The sequence below is a fragment of the Oncorhynchus kisutch genome, linkage group LG1 (genome assembly GCF_002021735.2).
Source record: "Oncorhynchus kisutch isolate 150728-3 linkage group LG1, Okis_V2, whole genome shotgun sequence".
Classification (NCBI taxonomy): Eukaryota; Metazoa; Chordata; class Actinopteri; order Salmoniformes; family Salmonidae; genus Oncorhynchus; species Oncorhynchus kisutch.
This window is the reverse complement of record NC_034174.2, coordinates 69916362-69935595: the sequence shown is the minus strand read 5'-3', so window position 1 is coordinate 69935595 and position 19234 is coordinate 69916362. Positions and strand designations below refer to the sequence as shown.

At 42.6% G+C, this 19234-nt stretch overlaps 1 protein-coding gene across 1 annotated transcript in view; it reads left to right on the top strand.

The window, feature by feature from the left end:
* The window catches only part of LOC109907938 (SH3 and PX domain-containing protein 2A), a 107619-nt gene extending 89873 nt beyond the window's left edge, over positions 1 to 17746 (top strand). The window contains exons 12-17 of the mRNA XM_031831354.1: positions 658 to 775; positions 5876 to 6038; positions 6215 to 6494; positions 7024 to 7073; positions 7181 to 7300; positions 8782 to 17746. Coding sequence (XP_031687214.1) covers positions 658 to 775; positions 5876 to 6038; positions 6215 to 6494; positions 7024 to 7073; positions 7181 to 7300; positions 8782 to 10860 — 2810 coding nt within the window. The 3' untranslated portion in view covers positions 10861 to 17746. The remainder of the gene's footprint in view (positions 1 to 657; positions 776 to 5875; positions 6039 to 6214; positions 6495 to 7023; positions 7074 to 7180; positions 7301 to 8781) is intronic.
* Positions 17747 to 19234: the final 1488 nt, after the last annotated feature.

Sequence of the window (19234 nt, the reverse complement as noted above, 5' to 3'; positions counted from 1 at the left end):
TACCACTCATACTTACACATGGTTTTTCCCACAGTAGTTGAATTCCCCTATGGATCATCCCACTCTAGAGTGGCTTCGGGGATTTCCCTTATCTGGCTCTGGGCAGCCAAGTGTAGCCTGATAAAGATCTGAGAGCTTCCACAGGTTCCTTATCTCCAACAGGGAGGCTCCGGCTCCATACTGCATCTCTGCAGCTCTCCAGACATTTCAAATGGATCCAGTCTGCAGTGTTGTTCGCTCAACGGTGTTTATTATGGGTCCACAGTGGGTCCTGGCTGGGTTGCCTCTGTCACATTCTAGCTGTGATAAGGAAGAGTTTGAGAGTGTTGTGGATGTGATGAGAGGCTTGGCCAGTAGTGGGTGCTGTTTGTGTTTCTATTGGTGGATACTTGTGGATTGGATACAGTCAGGGTATCCATGCGGGCTTGAAAAAACAAGACCGATAAATGGCTAACTGGGTGATTCCCGATACCTTTACCTCTGTGTTGCTTCCTAAGAGAACATTCATTGATTGAAATACTTTGGTTGTTGCAGTAGATAACTCTTGACTGGGAAATTCAAGGGGAGTTCTCCAAGGGGTTCAGGACTGGGATTTACTGAACAGAAATGTTGATTCTCTCCTTTTTTCTCTGTCTTTCCTTCCATCGACCCGTGTAGAAGAGAAGTACACGACGGTGCAGCCATACGCCAGCCAGGGGAAGGACGAGATCGGCTTTGAGAAAGGGGTCACCGTGGAGGTCATCCAAAAGAACCTGGAGGGCTGGTGGTACATCAGGTGAGCATCACCTCCTCCCATTGGTTCTTACTATGGAGGGCTTCCTCTGATTGGTCCTCACCATGGAGTGACAGGCACTTTAGCCAACGGAGAACATTGCTCCGGTTAAGAATTTACATCTATTAGTGATTTTATGTTGGATGGGCCCAGTTCCAATTACAATTAAATCCTTCACTCCCTTCAACAAGGCCTACAGGCTAGAGAAGTAAGTGAATTATCATATTGGAATCGGGCCAAAAGTTAATGTACACTTTCTAACACTCTAATGAAATGCGTCCCCTATCATTATTTTCGGAACTGTGATCAAGGCAGAGGTCCATCTTATCTGTCGCATGGTATTGTAAACCATTAACATATGTGGCTCGTTGGAGATCTGGTGAATGTGTTGTGTGTGACCTGGTTGGTGGAAGAGCGACAGAATGTGTTGTATACTCAGTAAATGTGCATTTCCTGGCCTGTTGTTTGTAGCTTCCTCAGGTGAGCTAAACTCTCCAGCTGATGATTACCACATGCTACTCTGGACTCTACTCTGGCTTGAAGAACAGTCCTGTTACATCTCTCATACATTATCCACAGAGCACAGGCAGCCGGAGGCACCTTGATAGGGGAGGACGGGCTCATAGTAATGGCTGGAACGGGATTAATGGAATGGTATCGCACACATCAAACGCATGGTTACCTTGTGTTTGATTACATTCCACTGACTCAATTCCAGCAATTAATATTAGCCCCCCTCCCCAGCAGCCTACTGGCTCACACCACAGTGTTATACTGCTCTGCTCAGAATCAGTCTATGTTCTTTCATGTGTATGAGGACATCTAGTGGTCGTAGACAGTCAGTGGGAGAATAAACTAAATAAAGACTCCCTTTGACATCGTAAATAATTATTGAATACGTGTCAATCACAGTGTATTGCTTGTAATGACTTTGTAGTCAACACAAGATGCACTTTTTGACCAGTAAGGGTTACTATTTGACTGGTTAGGATTACTATTTTACTGGTAGGGGTTACTATTTGACTGGTTAGGATTACTATTTGCCCGGTAGGGGTTATTATTTGAATGGTAAGGGTTACTATTTGACCGATAAGGGTTACTATTTGACCGATAAGGGTTACTATTTGACCAGTAAGGGTTACTATTTGACCAGTAAGGGTTACTATTTGACCGATAAGGGTTACTATTTGAACGGTAGGGGTTACTATTTGACCGGTAAGGGTTACTATTTGACCAGTAAGGGTTACTATATGACCGGTAAGGGTTACTATTTGACCAGTAAGGGTTACTATTTGACCGATAAGGGTTACTATTTGACCGGTAGGAGTTACTATTTGACCGGTAGGAGGTTACTATTTGACCGATAAGGGTTCCTATTTGACCGGTAGGAGTTACTATTTGACCGGTAGGAGGTTACTATTTGACCGGTAAGGGTTACTATTTGACCAGTAAGGGTTACTATATGACCGGTAAGGGTTACTATTTGACCGGTAAGGGTTACTATTTGACCAGTAAGGGTTACTATATGACCGGTAAGGGTTACTATTTGACCGGTAAGGGTTACTATTTGACCAGTAAGGGTTACTATTTGACCGGTAGGGGTTACTATTTGACTGGTTAGGATTACTATTTGCCCGGTAGGGGTTATTATTTGACCGGTAAGGGTTACTATTTGACCGGTAAGGGTTACTATTTGACCGGTAAGGGTTACTATTTGACCGGTAAGGGTTACTATTTGACTGGTAAGGGTTACTATTTGACTGGTAAGGGTTACTATTTGACCAGTAAGGGTTACTATTTGACTAGTAAGGGTTACTATTTGACCGGTAAGGGTTACTATTTGACTGGTAAGGGTTACTATTTGACCGGTAATGGTTACTATTTGACTGGTAAGGGTTACTATTTGACCGGTAATGGTTACTATTTGACCGGTAAGGGTTACTATTTGACCGGTAAGGGTTACTATTTGACTGGTAATGGTTACTATTTGACCGGTAATGGTTACTATTTGACCGGTAAGGGTTACTATTTGACTGGTAATGGTTACCATTGGACCGGTAAGTGTTACTATTTGACCGGTAAGGGTTACTATTTGACCGGTAAGTGTTACTATTTGACCGGTAAGGGTTACTATTTGACCGGTAAGGGTTACTATTTGACCGGTAATGGTTACTATTTGACCGATAAGGGTTACTATTTGACTGGTAAGGGTTACTATTTGACCGGTCGGAGGTTACTATTTGACCGGTAATGGTTACTATTTGACCGGTAAGGGTTACTATTTGACCAGTAAGGGTTACTATATGACCGGTAAGGGTTACTATTTGACCGGTAAGGGTTACTATTTGACAAGTTAGGGTTACTATTTGACCGGTAGAGGTTACTATTTGACTGGTTAGGATTACTATTTGCCCGGTAGGGGTTATTATTTGACCGGTAAGGGTTACTATTTGACCAGTAAGGGTTACTATTTGACCGGTAATGGTAACTATTTGACCGGTAAGGGTTACTATTTGACCGGTAAGGGTTACTATTTGACTGGTAATGGTTACTATTTGACCGGTAAGGGTTGCTATTTGACCGGTAAGGGTTACTATTTGACTGGTAATGGTTACTATTTGACCGGTAAGGGTTACTATTTGCCCGGTAAGGGTTACTATTTGACCGGTAAGGGTTACTATTTGACTGGTAATGGTTACTATTTGACCGGCAATGGTTACTATTTGACTGGTAAGGGTTACTATTTGACTGGTAATGGTTACTATTTGACTGGTAAGGGTTACTATTTGACTGGTAAGGGTTACTATTTGACCAGTAAGGGTTACTATTTGACTAGTAAGGGTTACTATTTGACCGGTAAGGGTTACTATTTGACTGGTAAGGGTTACTATTTGACCGGTAATGGTTACTATTTGACCGGTAAGGGTTACTATTTGACCGGTAATGGTTACTATTTGACCGGTAATGGTTACTATTTGACCGGTAATGGTTACTATTTGACCGGTAATGGTTACTATTTGACCGGTAAGGGTTACTATTGGACCGGTAAGTGTTACTATTTGACCGGTAAGGGTTACTATTTGACCGGTAAGTGTTACTATTTGACCGGTAAGGGTTACTATTTGACCGGTAAGGGTTACTATTTGACCGGTAATGGTTACTATTTGACCGATAAGGGTTACTATTTGACTGGTAAGGGTTACTATTTGACCGGTCGGAGGTTACTATTTGACCGGTAATGGTTACTATTTGACCAGTAAGTGTTACTATTTGACCAGTAAGGGTTACTATATGACCGGTAAGGGTTACTATTTGACCGGTAAGGGTTACTATTTGACAAGTTAGGGTTACTATTTGACCGGTAGAGGTTACTATTTGACTGGTTAGGATTACTATTTGCCCGGTAGGGGTTATTATTTGACCGGTAAGGGTTACTATTTGACCAATAAGGGTTACTATTTGACCGGTAATGGTAACTATTTGACCGGTAAGGGTTACTATTTGACCGGTAAGGGTTACTATTTGACTGGTAATGGTTACTATTTGACCGGTAAGGGTTGCTATTTGACCGGTAAGGGTTACTATTTGACTGGTAATGGTTACTATTTGACCGGTAAGGGTTACTATTTGCCCGGTAAGGGTTACTATTTGACTGGTAATGGTTACTATTTGACCGGTAATGGTTACTATTTGACTGGTAAGGGTTACTATTTGACTGGTAATGGTTACTATTTGACTGGTAAGGGTTACTATTTGACTGGTAAGGGTTACTATTTGACCAGTAAGGGTTACTATTTGACTAGTAAGGGTTACTATTTGACCGGTAAGGGTTACTATTTGACTGGTAAGGGTTACTATTTGACCGGTAATGGTTACTATTTGACCGGTAAGGGTTACTATTTGACCGGTAATGGTTACTATTTGACCGGTAATGGTTACTATTTGACCGGTAAGGGTTACTATTTGACTGGTAATGGTTACTATTTGACCGGTAATGGTTACTATTTGACCGGTAAGGGTTACTATTTGACTGGTAATGGTTACCATTGGACCGGTAAGTGTTACTATTTGACCGGTAAGGGTTACTATTTGACCGGTAAGTGTTACTATTTGACCGGTAAGGGTTACTATTTGACCGGTAAGGGTTACTATTTGACCGGTAATGGTTACTATTTGACCGATAAGGGTTACTATTTGACTGGTAAGGGTTACTATTTGACCGGCCGGAGGTTACTATTTGACCGGTAATGGTTACTATTTGACCAGTAAGTGTTACTATTTGACCAGTAAGGGTTACTATATGACCGGTAAGGGTTACTATTTGACCGGTAAGGGTTACTATTTGACAAGTTAGGGTTACTATTTGACCGGTAGAGGTTACTATTTGACTGGTTAGGATTACTATTTGCCCGGTAGGGGTTATTATTTGACCGGTAAGGGTTACTATTTGACCAGTAAGGGTTACTATTTGACCGGTAATGGTAACTATTTGACCGGTAAGGGTTACTATTTGACCGGTAAGGGTTACTATTTGACTGGTAATGGTTACTATTTGACCGGTAAGGGTTGCTATTTGACCGGTAAGGGTTACTATTTGACTGGTAATGGTTACTATTTGACCGGTAAGGGTTACTATTTGCCCGGTAAGGGTTACTATTTGACCGGTAAGGGTTACTATTTGACTGGTAATGGTTACTATTTGACCGGTAATGGTTACTATTTGACTGGTAAGGGTTACTATTTGACTGGTAATGGTTACTATTTGACCGGTAAGTGTTACTATTTGACCGGTAAGGGTTACTATTTGACTGGTAATGGTTACTATTTGACCGGTAAGGGTTACTATTTGACCGGTAAGGGTTACTATTTGACTGGTAATGGTTACTATTTGACCGGTAAGTGTTACTATTTGACCGGTAAGGGTTACTATTTGACTGGTAATGGTTACTATTTGACCGGTAAGTGTTACTATTTGACCGGTAAGGGTTACTATTTGACCGGTAAGGGTTACTATTTGACCGGTAATGGTTACTATTTGACCGTTAAGGGTTACTATTTGACCGGTGAGTAAACTTCCATTTTCCTCCCCTATTTTGCTGCTAGGTACCTGGGGAAGGAGGGCTGGGCCCCTGCCTCATACCTGAAGAAGATGAAGGAGGACTTCTCATCCCCAGGTAGGAAGAAGACCCTGACAGGCCCTGTGGAGATCATCGGCAACATCATGGAGATCAGCAACCTGCTCCAGAAGAAGTCCAGCAGTGAGAAGGTACGGTTTTAAGGTTTCGCTTTTAACTTAAGATTTCATTTGATTGAACTTTTAGCTTTTTAGTTTTTAAGCACTTTAAGTCTATTTTATTAGCTTTTGTTTGATATATCTCTTTTATTGTATTGTTTTTTTACTGTAAAAAATGCAGTTTAAATAAAGTTTGATTTGATTCGAAGGATGTCCAAACGGATGGAGATTCCACCAGTCCTGAGCGCCACATCTCCAAGAGTGAGATCAGCCTGCCCATGCCCTATGCCCCAGGTTATAACCCCAGCCCCGACCACGGCCCCAGCCCTGGCCCAGGTCCGAATCCTGGGCTGAGTTCTGGATCTGGGATGGGTACCTCCAGTCCTAGCCTGGGCCCTGGTGCTAGTGGCCCTCTACAGGACAGTAAGGGGAAGACAGAACCTGGTTCCCCTGCTGTAGCACGTGTCGCTCCACACAGAGTGTCGATAGGTGAGTGTCATCGATTATGGAGTTGTATGGTGATTCAAATTAGACTATTTACTTGACGGAAGTAAAATATTGTTTTCTTCTTGCATAGGCTTTGAGGCTATAGGTAAGACATGGAAAGACGAAGGTGTATAGTGTGAATCTAATATTTGAGTGCTAATATATATCTATTAGACTAATATTTGGGTGCTAATATATATCTATTAGACTAATATTTGGGTGCTAATATATATCTATTTGACTAATATTTGGGTGCTAATATATATCTATTAGACTAATATTTGGGTGCTAATATATATCTATTTGACTAATATTTGGGTGCTGGGATATATTTGTGTGACTAATATTTGGGTGTAATAAAATGCAATAAAAACATATATAGTGCTGGGTGATATAACATTTTGATTGGGGTTTTACGGATATACTAAGGTTTGTACTCGCATGTTATGTGTGTATAATAGACTACTAATTGCCCTTCTATCATTTCTACATTTGACAGTAAATGATTCTAATCTATGATTCCATTCATTAGGCTCTCCCAACCTCCGACAAAAACCTCCTCCTAGAAGAGAAACAAATCTGGTAAGTCACTCTCAAATACAGTATGTATCAGAAAACGTTTTTTTAAACATAAACATAGAACATTGAACTCACGATTGCTTCTTATTCTATTCCTCTTGTTTGTGCAGGGCTTCCAGTTACCCAAGCCACCAGAGCCCCCTACTGTGGAAGCGGAGTACTACACCATCGCAGAGTTCCAGTCCTGCATCTCTGATGGCATCAGTTTCCGTGGAGGACAAAAAGCTGACGTAAGCACCCAGAATCTTAGAGATAGATACAGTATATATACACAGATATTTTGTTTCTGGATAGATGGATAGGCTACTGTCTATATGATCTATCTCTATGCTCAGAACCGCTGTACATATGTTGGTATTGAAATCTGTCTGAGCACATGGAATATTAATGACAACTGACAGCTCACCAGAGACACAGCTGCTGAAGCTTCATAGATATGACCTTGGCGGTCTGTTCATTTTGATGATGCTGGCAACGTGCTGTATAGAGGCCAGCTGGATGTCAGGGTGGACATTTCACGTTAGAAGAAAGGAGCTTTTGTTTTGATTTCTCTAACCGTCGCACCAAGAATGATACCTAGAATATGTAGGATGTAATTTGAGCCAGTTTGCTACAGCAGGGAAAATAATTGGGAAATTGGAATTATTATGTGGATTATAATGAATCTACATGTTTTTTTTGTAGGGGTTGATACGTTGTTCTTAAGGGGAAATTAAGTCTGAAATTTCAAAGTGGAAATTACTCACTTCAGAAGACTTTTAAAATCTCAAATGCACTACAAGTTTGTTTTTTGTGTGTGTGAATTTGACCCCTTCTTCTCCCCAATTTCGTGGTATCCAATTGTTTAGTACCTACTATCTTGTCTCATAGCTACAACTCCCGTACGGGCTTGGGAGAGACGAAGGTTGAAAGTCATCCTCCGATACACAACCCAACCAAGCCGCACTGCTTCTTAACACAGCGCAATCCAACCTGGAAGCCAGCCGCACCAATGTGTCAGAGGAAACACCTGGCAACCTTGGTTAGCGCGCACTGCGCCCGGCCCGCCACAGGAGTCGCTGGTGCGCGATGAGACAAGCATTTCCCTACCGGCCAAACCCTCCCTAACCCGGACGACACTAGGCCAATTGTGCGTCGCCCCACGGACCTCCCGGTCATGGCCGGTTACGACAGAGCCTGGGCGCGAACCCAGAGTCTCTGGTGGCGCAGTTGGCGCTGCAGTACAGCGCCCTTAACCACTGCGCCACCCGGGAGGCTGCACTACAAGTTTTAAGTGTCTTGCATTGCAGGAAAGCCATCCTGCAACAGAGTGATCAAATCAAGGGCCTACATCTGTCAATGGGGAGGATGATGGTGTGATAGTGGAGGGGATGATGGAGGGAGGGAGAGAACAGCAGTAGATAGGACACTATTACTCTGACCCTCTCCCTGTGCATTATAGATGCCAAGTTCTTCTGCAGCAGGGTGATCAAATTAAGATCCTACATCTGTATAACCGCAATGCTCAAGAGATCTACATGTATGAGAAACATTGTCTACCTAAATGACACCCTATTCCCTTTATAGGGCACTACTTTTGATCAGGACCCATTGTTAAAAATACTATTTTCATCAGTGTGAAGTTCAAGTGAGGCTGAATGTTGATTATAAAGTGATAGCTCCATCAAGTGTGTCTGACTGTTGGTTATCTTCCCACCTGTCTTCTCTATAGGTCATAGAGAAGAACTCCGGGGGCTGGTGGTATGTCCAGATTGGGGAGACGGAGGGTTGGGCCCCCTGCTCCTACATCGACAAACGCAAGAAACCCAACCTTAGCCGACGAACCAGCACGCTTACACGCCCCAAAGTCCCGCCCCCAGCTCCACCCACCAAAAAGCAAGACTCAGAAGAGATGCCATCACCCTCACCCAGTCACTCCATCTCCTCATCCTCCAAAGCCCCAGAATCCCCCAGCCGGCCCACAGTATATGAGGAACCGGAATACGACGTTCCTGCTGTTGGATGCGAGGGCGAGTCGGACACAGATTCCCTGAAGGGAGAGACAATACATCGCCCCCTGGAGGTGAAAATCAACAGTGTGGTCTGTGAGAAGTACCGTAGTTCTCCTCCGGTCTGCAAGACCTCCCCTGTGATTATCAGCTATAGAAGAAGGTCCTTCAGGTCCGTTGAAGAGATGGCCAAGGAAGAATGTATCTATGAGAACGATGGCTTCAGGCGCAGTAGTGGTGATGAAGGGGCTTCGGCCAAAGGCTGCGGTGGTTCCAACTCCCCAAGGATCTACCACTCCTCGACTGTACCCCGCAAACCCTCAGGGTCTTCACCTCTAGCAGGGGGAAAGCCATTGAAGAAGATTGCCCCAGAGCTGAGCCGAAGCCAGTCCCTAGCCAAAGCCGACACCAGCCCCAGGTTGTCCTCAGACGAATCGGGTAGAGACTCCAGGAAACCTCCAGGCATCCGGACGGTGGAGCAAAGGATAGGCCAGAGCCCCTCCACCAAGCTCAAGCCCTCGGTGAGGCCTAAACCTCTGCTCACCACCAAGTCAGAGCCACAGTGCCCTGAGAGGATGGACATCACTTCCCTGAGACGCCAGTTGAGGCCCACGGGACAACTCCGGCATACCGTCCATGGGCTCAAAGACTCAGAGACGGCCTCCGTCATCTCGTCGGAGGACTCCCATTCTTCCCGCAACAGCACCTCAGACCTCTCTTCCATCTACTCCAAAGGGAGCCGGGGAGATTCAGATCTGGAGGGGTTCAACCTATACCGGACCACAGACGCCTACGACAAGGTCCAGGAGTCAGAGCTGAGCTTTCCATCTGGGGTGGAGGTGGAAGTCCTGGAGAGGCAGGAGAGCGGCTGGTGGTACATTCGTTGGCGGGACAAGGAAGGCTGGGCGCCCACTTTTTATTTGGAGCCCATCCGCCAAGGGAGGGACGGCGGTGGGTCCGAGTCTGACGGGCAGCGCTCTGGGTCGGGCAGCGGCCCCGGGAGCAAGTCCAACAGCCTGGAGAAGAATGAGCAGCGCGTGCTGGCGCTCAACGATATCAACCTCCAGGGACTCACTAATCACCACCAGGTGCACCATACGCCAGGGGGTCTGAGATCGAGGAACACTCCCCCCATCCCCTCCAAGCCTCCGGGGGGCTTCTCCAAGCCGGCTGTGCTGGTTAACGGAGCCGCGAGAATGAGGAACGGTGGGGTGAGACCGCAGTCTGCCGTCAGACCCCAGTCCGTGTTCGTGTCTGCGCCACAGCCCGCCATGGTCAGTCAACATTACATGACAAGTTCCCTGAGGCGGAATGAGTCATTGGCCGCCCACAACCAGTATCGTACCGACCAGTACCGCTCCGGTTCCGCTACCCTTGGCGTGCGCCGTAACTCCTCTTTCAACGCTGTGCGTGCGCAACCCGTCACAGTCGAGACCCGATCGAGACCCTCAGAGCGCTCTATCACCACCAGGGGGTCTTCGGCGGAACGATTTGGCGCCGGTGGCGGGACGGATGCCTTGAGCAGGGTTGGGGTTGTTGTGCAGCGTAATGGTATCCCCGTCTCCACAGTCAGGCCCAAGCCTATCGAGAAGAGCCAGCTGATCCATAACAACCTGGGGAGGGAGGTATATGTTTCCATTGCTGACTACCGGGGGGACGATGAGACCATGGGCTTCCCTGAGGGCACCTGCCTGGAGGTTCTAGACAGGAACCCCAATGGGTGGTGGTACTGCAAGGTCCAAGATGCCCTGCACCCCCGCAAGGGCTGGGTCCCCTCCAACTACCTAGAGAGGAAGAAGTAATGGCCTAATAATAATAACAATTCCCCCTTTGATGATGTCTCTAAGAATATTGGTGATGACATCACTCCATAAGAATGTTACCCCACAAGAGCTACCACAAGCAATATGCTCCAAATATGTAAACAAATAATTGATTCTGAAATACTTTATGTAAAAAAAAAAAATTGTTTTAACCTTATAATGAGAAAGAGACACTTTTATTTCTAAAATGTACACATAAAAGACTAAAAGTCCAGATTTTTGTGTGCGATATGGGATGTAACGAGAGACTGAAAACGGGGTTGGCCAACCCAAGTGTTAGAAACACAAATATGTTTTTGGAACTTTGGAATGATGCGATTTGACACGACACCTTCTAGAAGGGGTTTACATTAGAAAGAGAAGATAGATGGGCAATGATGGCAAGCCTTATACCTGCCCTTGTGACTGTACTGCCAAATAGGTGCCTTTTTGTAGATGATCAACTGAATGGGGGTTCGAAGAAGTGGACGGAACACATCGGTGAATCAACGTCATTAACAAATGTATGACAGTGCCATAGGCCTTTGAGCATGAATACCCCCAAAATTATTTTTGTAACGTTCAAGAGAATCACTTGAGTAGGAGTGTTTTAGGAACGTTACCGAGCGAATAGGATCAATCTAGAGTGTTGTAGTAAAATGTTCAGAATCAAATAAGAAAAAAACAAGAGAAAGGGAGAGATATCAGTGACTCTCAGTGAGTCACAATTGACTCACTTAAAATGACTAATCCTTTGATTCTTTTTTTTGGTCATTATTGTATGTTTTGTTCTTTAATGTCTCTGTGTCTTTCTGTCTGTCCTTAGAGATGTATTTCTGCTTTCTTGTGTAACACTCCACCGACAGCCCAAAATTGGAAAGAGTCAAAGTTTCCTCTCGGATCTCTGAAGTTTCACTGATGGAATATCTATGTTGAGGTACACGTAATTAGACGAACTTTGTAGATTCACCCTGTTTTTGTAGTCCCACTTCTTATTCTATATTTTCAACCAAGCCTGCAGAATCTTGCATGCAAATAAAGCCAAAATCTGCCAAGCTTGAAATCTAATTAAAGTATACTTATTGGGGAATAAATTCTAATTTAAGGTGCTTTTCAGTTTAAAAAAAAGTATTACCTACCACCAAGATATTACTTTACACAATATGTTTACACACTAAGTTGTCTGTATTAGTCCCAGACAAATATCTTTTTATATACGCTTTACTGTATACAGTGTAGCAATCGCAGTTGCAGTTGCACAGAAAATAAGTACTGGAAATATGGCTTAATAATGTTTTTTTAAATCCCAGCTTCGAGCCCACAATGTGATTAAACCAATGCAGAATATCATTTCATTGGCTATTTTGTAGATTTACTATTTATTTATGGGCACAAATAGCCTAATACAGTGTATTAAAAAAAATACCTAAAACGAAGTTTAAAAAAATATATGTTATGATAACATCTGGGCTCTGGATTTTCTGAACCCAAATCAAAGCATATTGAAACATGTGGATATTGCTGTGCAGTATTGGTTTATGTGGTATGCAATGGAGTTTATGTTTACTTCCTTTCTTTAAAAGTAGTTTGGTATCTACTGGATTTAGAATAGTACTGCAGGACTATTTTGAGTTACTATTTACTTATACGTTTTCCCCAAACTCAATACTGATATTACTTCAAAACGATCCCCAATTGAAAATCCAAATGAAGTACTATTTCAACTGGCTGGTGTTCAAGACTGCTGAAATATTTTTCTAACAGTGTGTGAGCTTCTCAATTGAGGTTAAACACTAACTTTTCATGACATTTTCTGCTGGACAGTATTATAGTATTAAACAAAGTATTGTACCTGCTAGATCGCAGTTATATCTGTTTTAGCCAACCATAGTTGTATGTTGTTATTACAGTGTGATCACACATAGACAATAATGAAGATTGAAGTTCCGTTTTTTGTGAATTAATGCACCTTAACACTTGTTTACAGTGCATTAATGTAAGGATGCAGTTGAAATACTCAGCATATTATTTATTGATTTTTTTAAAAACTATTTAATATGCGTATTTTTTTTACCTCAAGTTTTTCAACTCCTGAGTTGAAAAATATCTAAGTCATTGGAGGATGCCAATGCTCCTCACAATATAATAATTGGATACTGTACATGGTACTCTCTTGTGGGAGACGAATGCTACTGCAACATACTTTTTTCCATGTTGCCCTACAAACCGGCAGTTACAAATGCAATACCAAATGCACTGCTGGTCAGTGAAACTACCAACTACACAATGCCTGTACATAATTGAATGTTTTCAAATATTAATGCAGCTAAGAGTTAGTCAGGTTTTTTTTGTAGTTTATCATTTTTTTTAGTTCACTTTATTGTATTTGGCTATCTTTTTTTTCAACCTTCTAAATGACGTTTTTTTCCCCCCCATGCTGTGTGCTGCAACTAGCAGAATCATGGACACTTCCTTTCTCCTTATTGGTCTGTACGTAATGCCTGATTCAAATCTTATTTATTTTGAACTAATGTTTTTACCTCCCATTTGTGGTTGACAATCAAATATTTATCCACTGCCTCACTAGACTGGACTAGACCCCCGCAACCTAGTACAAAAGTCAATAATGTGTGATAGACTGTAAAAATGTTTGATATTTCTACAGTCTATTTGGTATGAATTTCAAGCCCTTGCATACTATAGAAGCTGAAGTTAGTTCTGCTTCACAAATGGAGGGTAAAATGCTCTTTATCTCACCCATCATATCCCATGTAAAGCAATGGAAATCAATAATTAGGTCTATGTATAGTACGACTACAGTTGATACAGAACCCCTAACCCATCTCCCTCCCCTCGACGAAGGCATTATGTAAACGTGTTGAATCACCCATAACATTTCGCTTCAGCACATATTAATGCATATCGCTATTGTTTAATTGAGCTCAATTTACATGGCTTCTCTGCCTGCGCCTGCAAATTACAAGGGAATTGTAATATGTCAAGCTCGACTTTTTCATATTCAGTATTATGTATATATTTTTTTTTATAATTTTAAAATGATTTGGTCAAAAATATCATTTTTGTCTTCTTTGTTTTTCGTTTTCACCCCATTGTATTTGAACATCTTTCAGAAATGTAATAATGAGGAAATGTGCAATACAAATAGGCATCTTTAAAAAGCATAGCTATGGAAAAACATGATCAACATTACCTTTCTTGTCTAAGGAGATATGATCCAAAAATATACTGTATATCCCTTAATCCATTCAAGCCATCATCGGTCATGTAAACACCTTTAGGTCATGACTCATTTCAGGTCCACTGCTTTTTTTATATTAGCCTTTTTCAAAAGAGCAACAGTTGCTAATGGCACTGAACCTTCTCCAATCCCATTGGAGAGGCTTACTTCCATTGAGCTACAGCACAACATGTTGTGACATGATGGACAGGATTTTTAACCAATGGCCACGTAAGAATCCCTTCTGGTCCTTCCTCCTGGCTAGCGTGCGTGGCTTGTGGACTGTGAATGGCACCGGCAGAACCCAATGACCCGGGTTCCGACCTCGTTAACATCTAGCTGTTCTCTACCACAGATCCACAGAGGTAAGAGTTGTGTCAGCATCGAGGGCCTCTAGGTACTCACCAGACTGCCTTCGAGCTGTCACGTTTGTGCCTGAACAAAATGTTTTTGTTTTTGGAGAGTCTCTCTCCTCCACCTACAGTTCGCAGATGCCTCCATGCCATTTGAACACAAGCCATGCCGGCCTCTTCAACCCTGTTTCCATGGCAAAAGTGACATTTGGAACCATTGCAGATGTCAACCGCGTAATGTCAACTGTTAAGCGGTAGTCTTGTCGGGAATGTGTACTTACAGGGCCATCGTAGTTTAATCCATCCACTTCCAAACCTATACCTACCACCAAATATAAGAAAACACTTTTTTATGTCCTCGATTAAGCCCCATGGGAATTCATTTCAGACTTGACCATGTTCCGAATGTTTAGAATCTTCTGAGGAGAAAGAGAGAAAATACTACATGGGTTTGGTTCTTTGTCCACAGATTACAACAGTGATGTTCTTGAGGTCCACTAAAACTGGTTGGTTTAGAAGTTTCCTCTACAGATGATTTATCCCCACATTACAGTTAAGGTGCTTCCCGGCTTTGGAAGGTCTCGGTTCATTTCCTTTCCCCTCCAGTGGGTTTTAGAGGGAAGAAACACACACACACCCTTCAGTTTTAACTTTGGTGGAGGGTGCCACAGATTTGTGGTAAAGTAGCACCCATGCAGGGGCCACACACGCACATAACGACGAGGGAAGCCATTCATGTCGGAGAGAATAGATTAGAGCCTCTACCATATTTGCGAATTCAGCCAAGTGAGACCGTCCCTACTGACGCCACACTGCCTCGACTCTCTGCCCCTGCCTCCTTTCTCTGTTTTTATTTGAACAAATTGGCGGGCCTTCTCGAGCATGACCTTCCCTTAAGCCTAGTAATCCTAGATAGCACCAGCCGGAATGGCTTTCTTCCTCACGGCTCTTTTTTTTCTACTTTTCCTTTACTAGTGCCTCCTTGCTCACGCTTTGGCCTATTCCACCATACTTCCGCCATGTTCTTTTTCTTTCTTTTGCCTCAACCGAAGCTTGTAGTTCCCAGTCACTTGGAGTAGGAAGAACAAAGAGATTGCATATGTTGAGTGCATCTAGTGTATGAGGTTTGGGTCGTAGAAGCATGTGATGTGAGATATTGTGTGTTGGTGTGTTTGAGAGAGAGGACGTGCGCACTGTGATGAGATGGATTGTGTGCAGGTGAGGTCAGGAGAAAGATAGGAGGTCAGGGATGAGGTTGGTTGTGTGTGGGATGCGTTGGGAAACCTGAGATGGATCAGATTGTGGAATGTAGATGACATGGCAAGAACGAGAGAACGAGACAGAGATAGTGAACAAGAGAGAGTGAGAATGAGAGAGAGTGAGAGAGAGAGAGAGAGAGAGAGTTAGAGACAGAGGAGCTGGATACAGTTGTGGACATGCTGACTAGACTTCTGTTAAAACCAGTAGCAACAGCTTCCATCAGAGACAATGAATAACACTGCATCATACTTCCTCTTCTCCCATCACCCACAGCTTGGGCTAATGAACAATCCATGTACGATGCGTGACGGTGAAATCTCATTATCAAAACACAATTTTAATTGCGGTAGTTAAAGTTTTGAAGCCCAGTAAGTCTCGTGCCGGTGGCGTCCTGATAGCGGGGAAACACAGCCACAAGGGGCTAATCTAAAAAGAATGAGATTGTGGCTGTCGAAGATGGATAGATGCTCTCACTCTTTGTCTCTCTCATTCTGTCTCTCTCCAGCTTTTTAGCGGGTGGCATATTAATCATGTGTCTGATTTATTCAGCTATATATCATTTGCTGTGGTGAAGCTTCAACTTCTGTCTGACGGCTTATTCTCTTCTGGTGTGAAGGGAGAGGCTGGAGAGCCAGGTTAATGAGAGAAGGGGTAGGTTAGGGTGGTAGGAGATGTGATGTTCTGAGAAAGTTAGTAGTAAGTGTTTGTGAAAGGGATGTGAGGTGTTTAACCTAAGGGTTGTTTTTAGTAGGTATGTTGAACATAACTTTTTTAGAGTGACATTTTTATGTTGTTTGCTCATGAAGGAAGTCAATGAATGAAAGAAAAGAAGAAGAAAATGAGAGGGATAAAAGCTTACTCAGTGCTAGAACTGATGGTAACGCTTCAGACAGGTGGAATGGGACTGCCGACTACGCCAAGTGTTACTTAACACAACAGGTGGCGTTGGGGCATTGTTTAGAATGCTAATGTATTGCATGGCTGAGGAATGGAACATGCTGGTTCTTTTTTTTTGTGTTTCCTGCCGTGCTGAGACTCTCACTGTTTGACTTCCTGTTCTAATGACTACTTTATACTCTCTTTAATTTACCCTCAGACAGATACATCATGTCACATCACTCTTAGCAATAACTGCTCACACTGCTTAAAACTACCTTCCTTTTTTTGTATGGGTACCAATATGGACCATATTTATTGCCACATCCATATTTTCTTGAGGGAGGATTTGTCAGATAAAGATGCGTGTCATTTGAGGGGTCACTGAATACATTTTAGTTGGCGTAGTCAAACGTCTTGTTATTACCTAAGATAAGGCCTTCATGAGCATTCAGTGACACCAGTTATAGTCTAATTCCTATTTAGAGTAGAAGGTAGTGTGGCAAATCTCCAACACTGTCACAAATACCTAATTTGTAGACAAGGCCTCAAACCAAAGTTATACTCTCTAAACCTATGCTCTGTAAACCGTCTAGGTCCTTATACCCAAACTTGAAACAATAATGACCCACTACCAGCATGTCAACTCTGTTACATCATACCACCAGTGCTTCGAGTTGGACCAAAGGAGTTGCGATAGTATTTGTTTTTCTCTCTTTTTTTATTTGCATTATTCTTATGCAACATTTGTGTTCAACTCTATAGAGACAACTCTAGAGACTAGTCCTGTTTTCAAAACTAAGGTGTCATGGGAGGTTGGAGCTCAAGAGAAACGGATTCCTTCCGGAGTCATTCAGTGTGACAAGGCGATAAAGCAGCAGGACATGTCAGGACATGTCATGATTTTGCATCAGTGAGTCAATAAGTGTATGTGAAAGTACAGCAAATGTACAAATAATCGAGTCAGTCTCCTCTTAAACGGGAAACGTAACAATTGGTCTGTGTGCCAGCGGTTCTTTTTGAAAACAGGGCTGTCCCTTTTTACCGTTCTCATTTTGAAAACCTTTTTGTTGTTGTTGTGTCTCATTCATGTTTACATTGTATCTTGCATTGCCCCTAAAGAGAAACACTATTAAATGTATTATCTTTGTTTAATTCATGTTGCCTCTCTGTTTTCATTTGTTAGCCTGGACATTCACACGCCATACATTATGAAGCAGAATATTTGCAGTAGTATTATTATTAAATGTTTCAGTCATTTAGCAGACGCAAAAGTACATACTTTTTTCCCCATACTGGTCCCCCGTGGGAATAGAACCAACAACCCTGTCATTGTGAGCACCATGCTCTACCAGCTGAGCCACACAGGACCAACTGAGCTGATATGGCTCATACATTCATATTTAGATTTATTTATAACTTTTACATACAATTGTAGATGACAGTAAATTTATTGAATGATACATATATCTTCATTTGTTGTATGGTATAAATCAGAATAAGTATATTTAGACTTGGATTGTTCAATTTTTTTTTTTTATCTTGTTGTAGATGTATATTGTATGAGTTATGAGAGAACTGTAAAAATTGTAAGGGCAGAAAATGAAGATGAACTAGTATGGTAGAGCCCTACCTACTGCAAATGAGAAAGATGGAGGGGGGAAAAATCATACTGTGCCATCCTGACATCTATACACATGTAGAAAGATGTATCGCATACGCCTAAATGAACACGAAAAATGTACACACCTACCTCCCGTTAGGACAACCACCCAACCCCCATCGAACCCCCACAAAATGCTCGTGTTCAACAGAACATGTGCAAGTTACCCTCAGCATCTAAAGGTCAGAGCATTCATCACATTTATCATGGGTGGTTATGGGAGATGTGAAGAGAATGTAACACTCAGGCTAACAGCTGCGAGAGGACTAATACATAGAGACATCATGTCCAACATAAAGACTGTATTGGAGTATTTCAGGAAGGTTCTAGAATGACTGGTATCAAATAAAGACGCAACAAACACTTAGAGGCCGACAGTGTTTCTGCCACCTTTTGGTTCCACATAGACCATTTGGGAATATTTCAGATAGATATTGAAGTAAAGGTCTTAGTGCTTCTGTTCATTCCATGTCACTGTCATCTTCAGGTGTGACGGTGATGGCATATTTAAGTGTGACAGTGTCGACAGCTGAGGAAAGCTCCCATAGGAGGACCCATCGCTAAAACAGATTGTCATTGGTCAGTGGAACCATTTATATATATCCACTAGATGGCAATCTTGAACTGGTCTGTTCTCTTCAGCCAGAAGGGAGTTTGAGCTCATGGTTTGCGGTTTTTATCTGTTTATTTGTGAAGGTCTTACCTCAAGGGCCTTTGTAAAGCAGGTATAAGGACTGCATGTATTCAGAATAATGTTTTTAAACACATGAACATTTAATCCATCATCACAGAGTATTACCTATGCACATTAACTATGACCCATCACTTTATAACAGAGTCATGGGATACTAATACACCTTGATGACAGATTTGATATATATCGTCTAGATTATTGTCAGACCTCATTCCTCCTCCTAGATATTACCATGTCTTACACGCTATTAATCCACTACTGACAGACATATGTATATCTGGGGACATCAG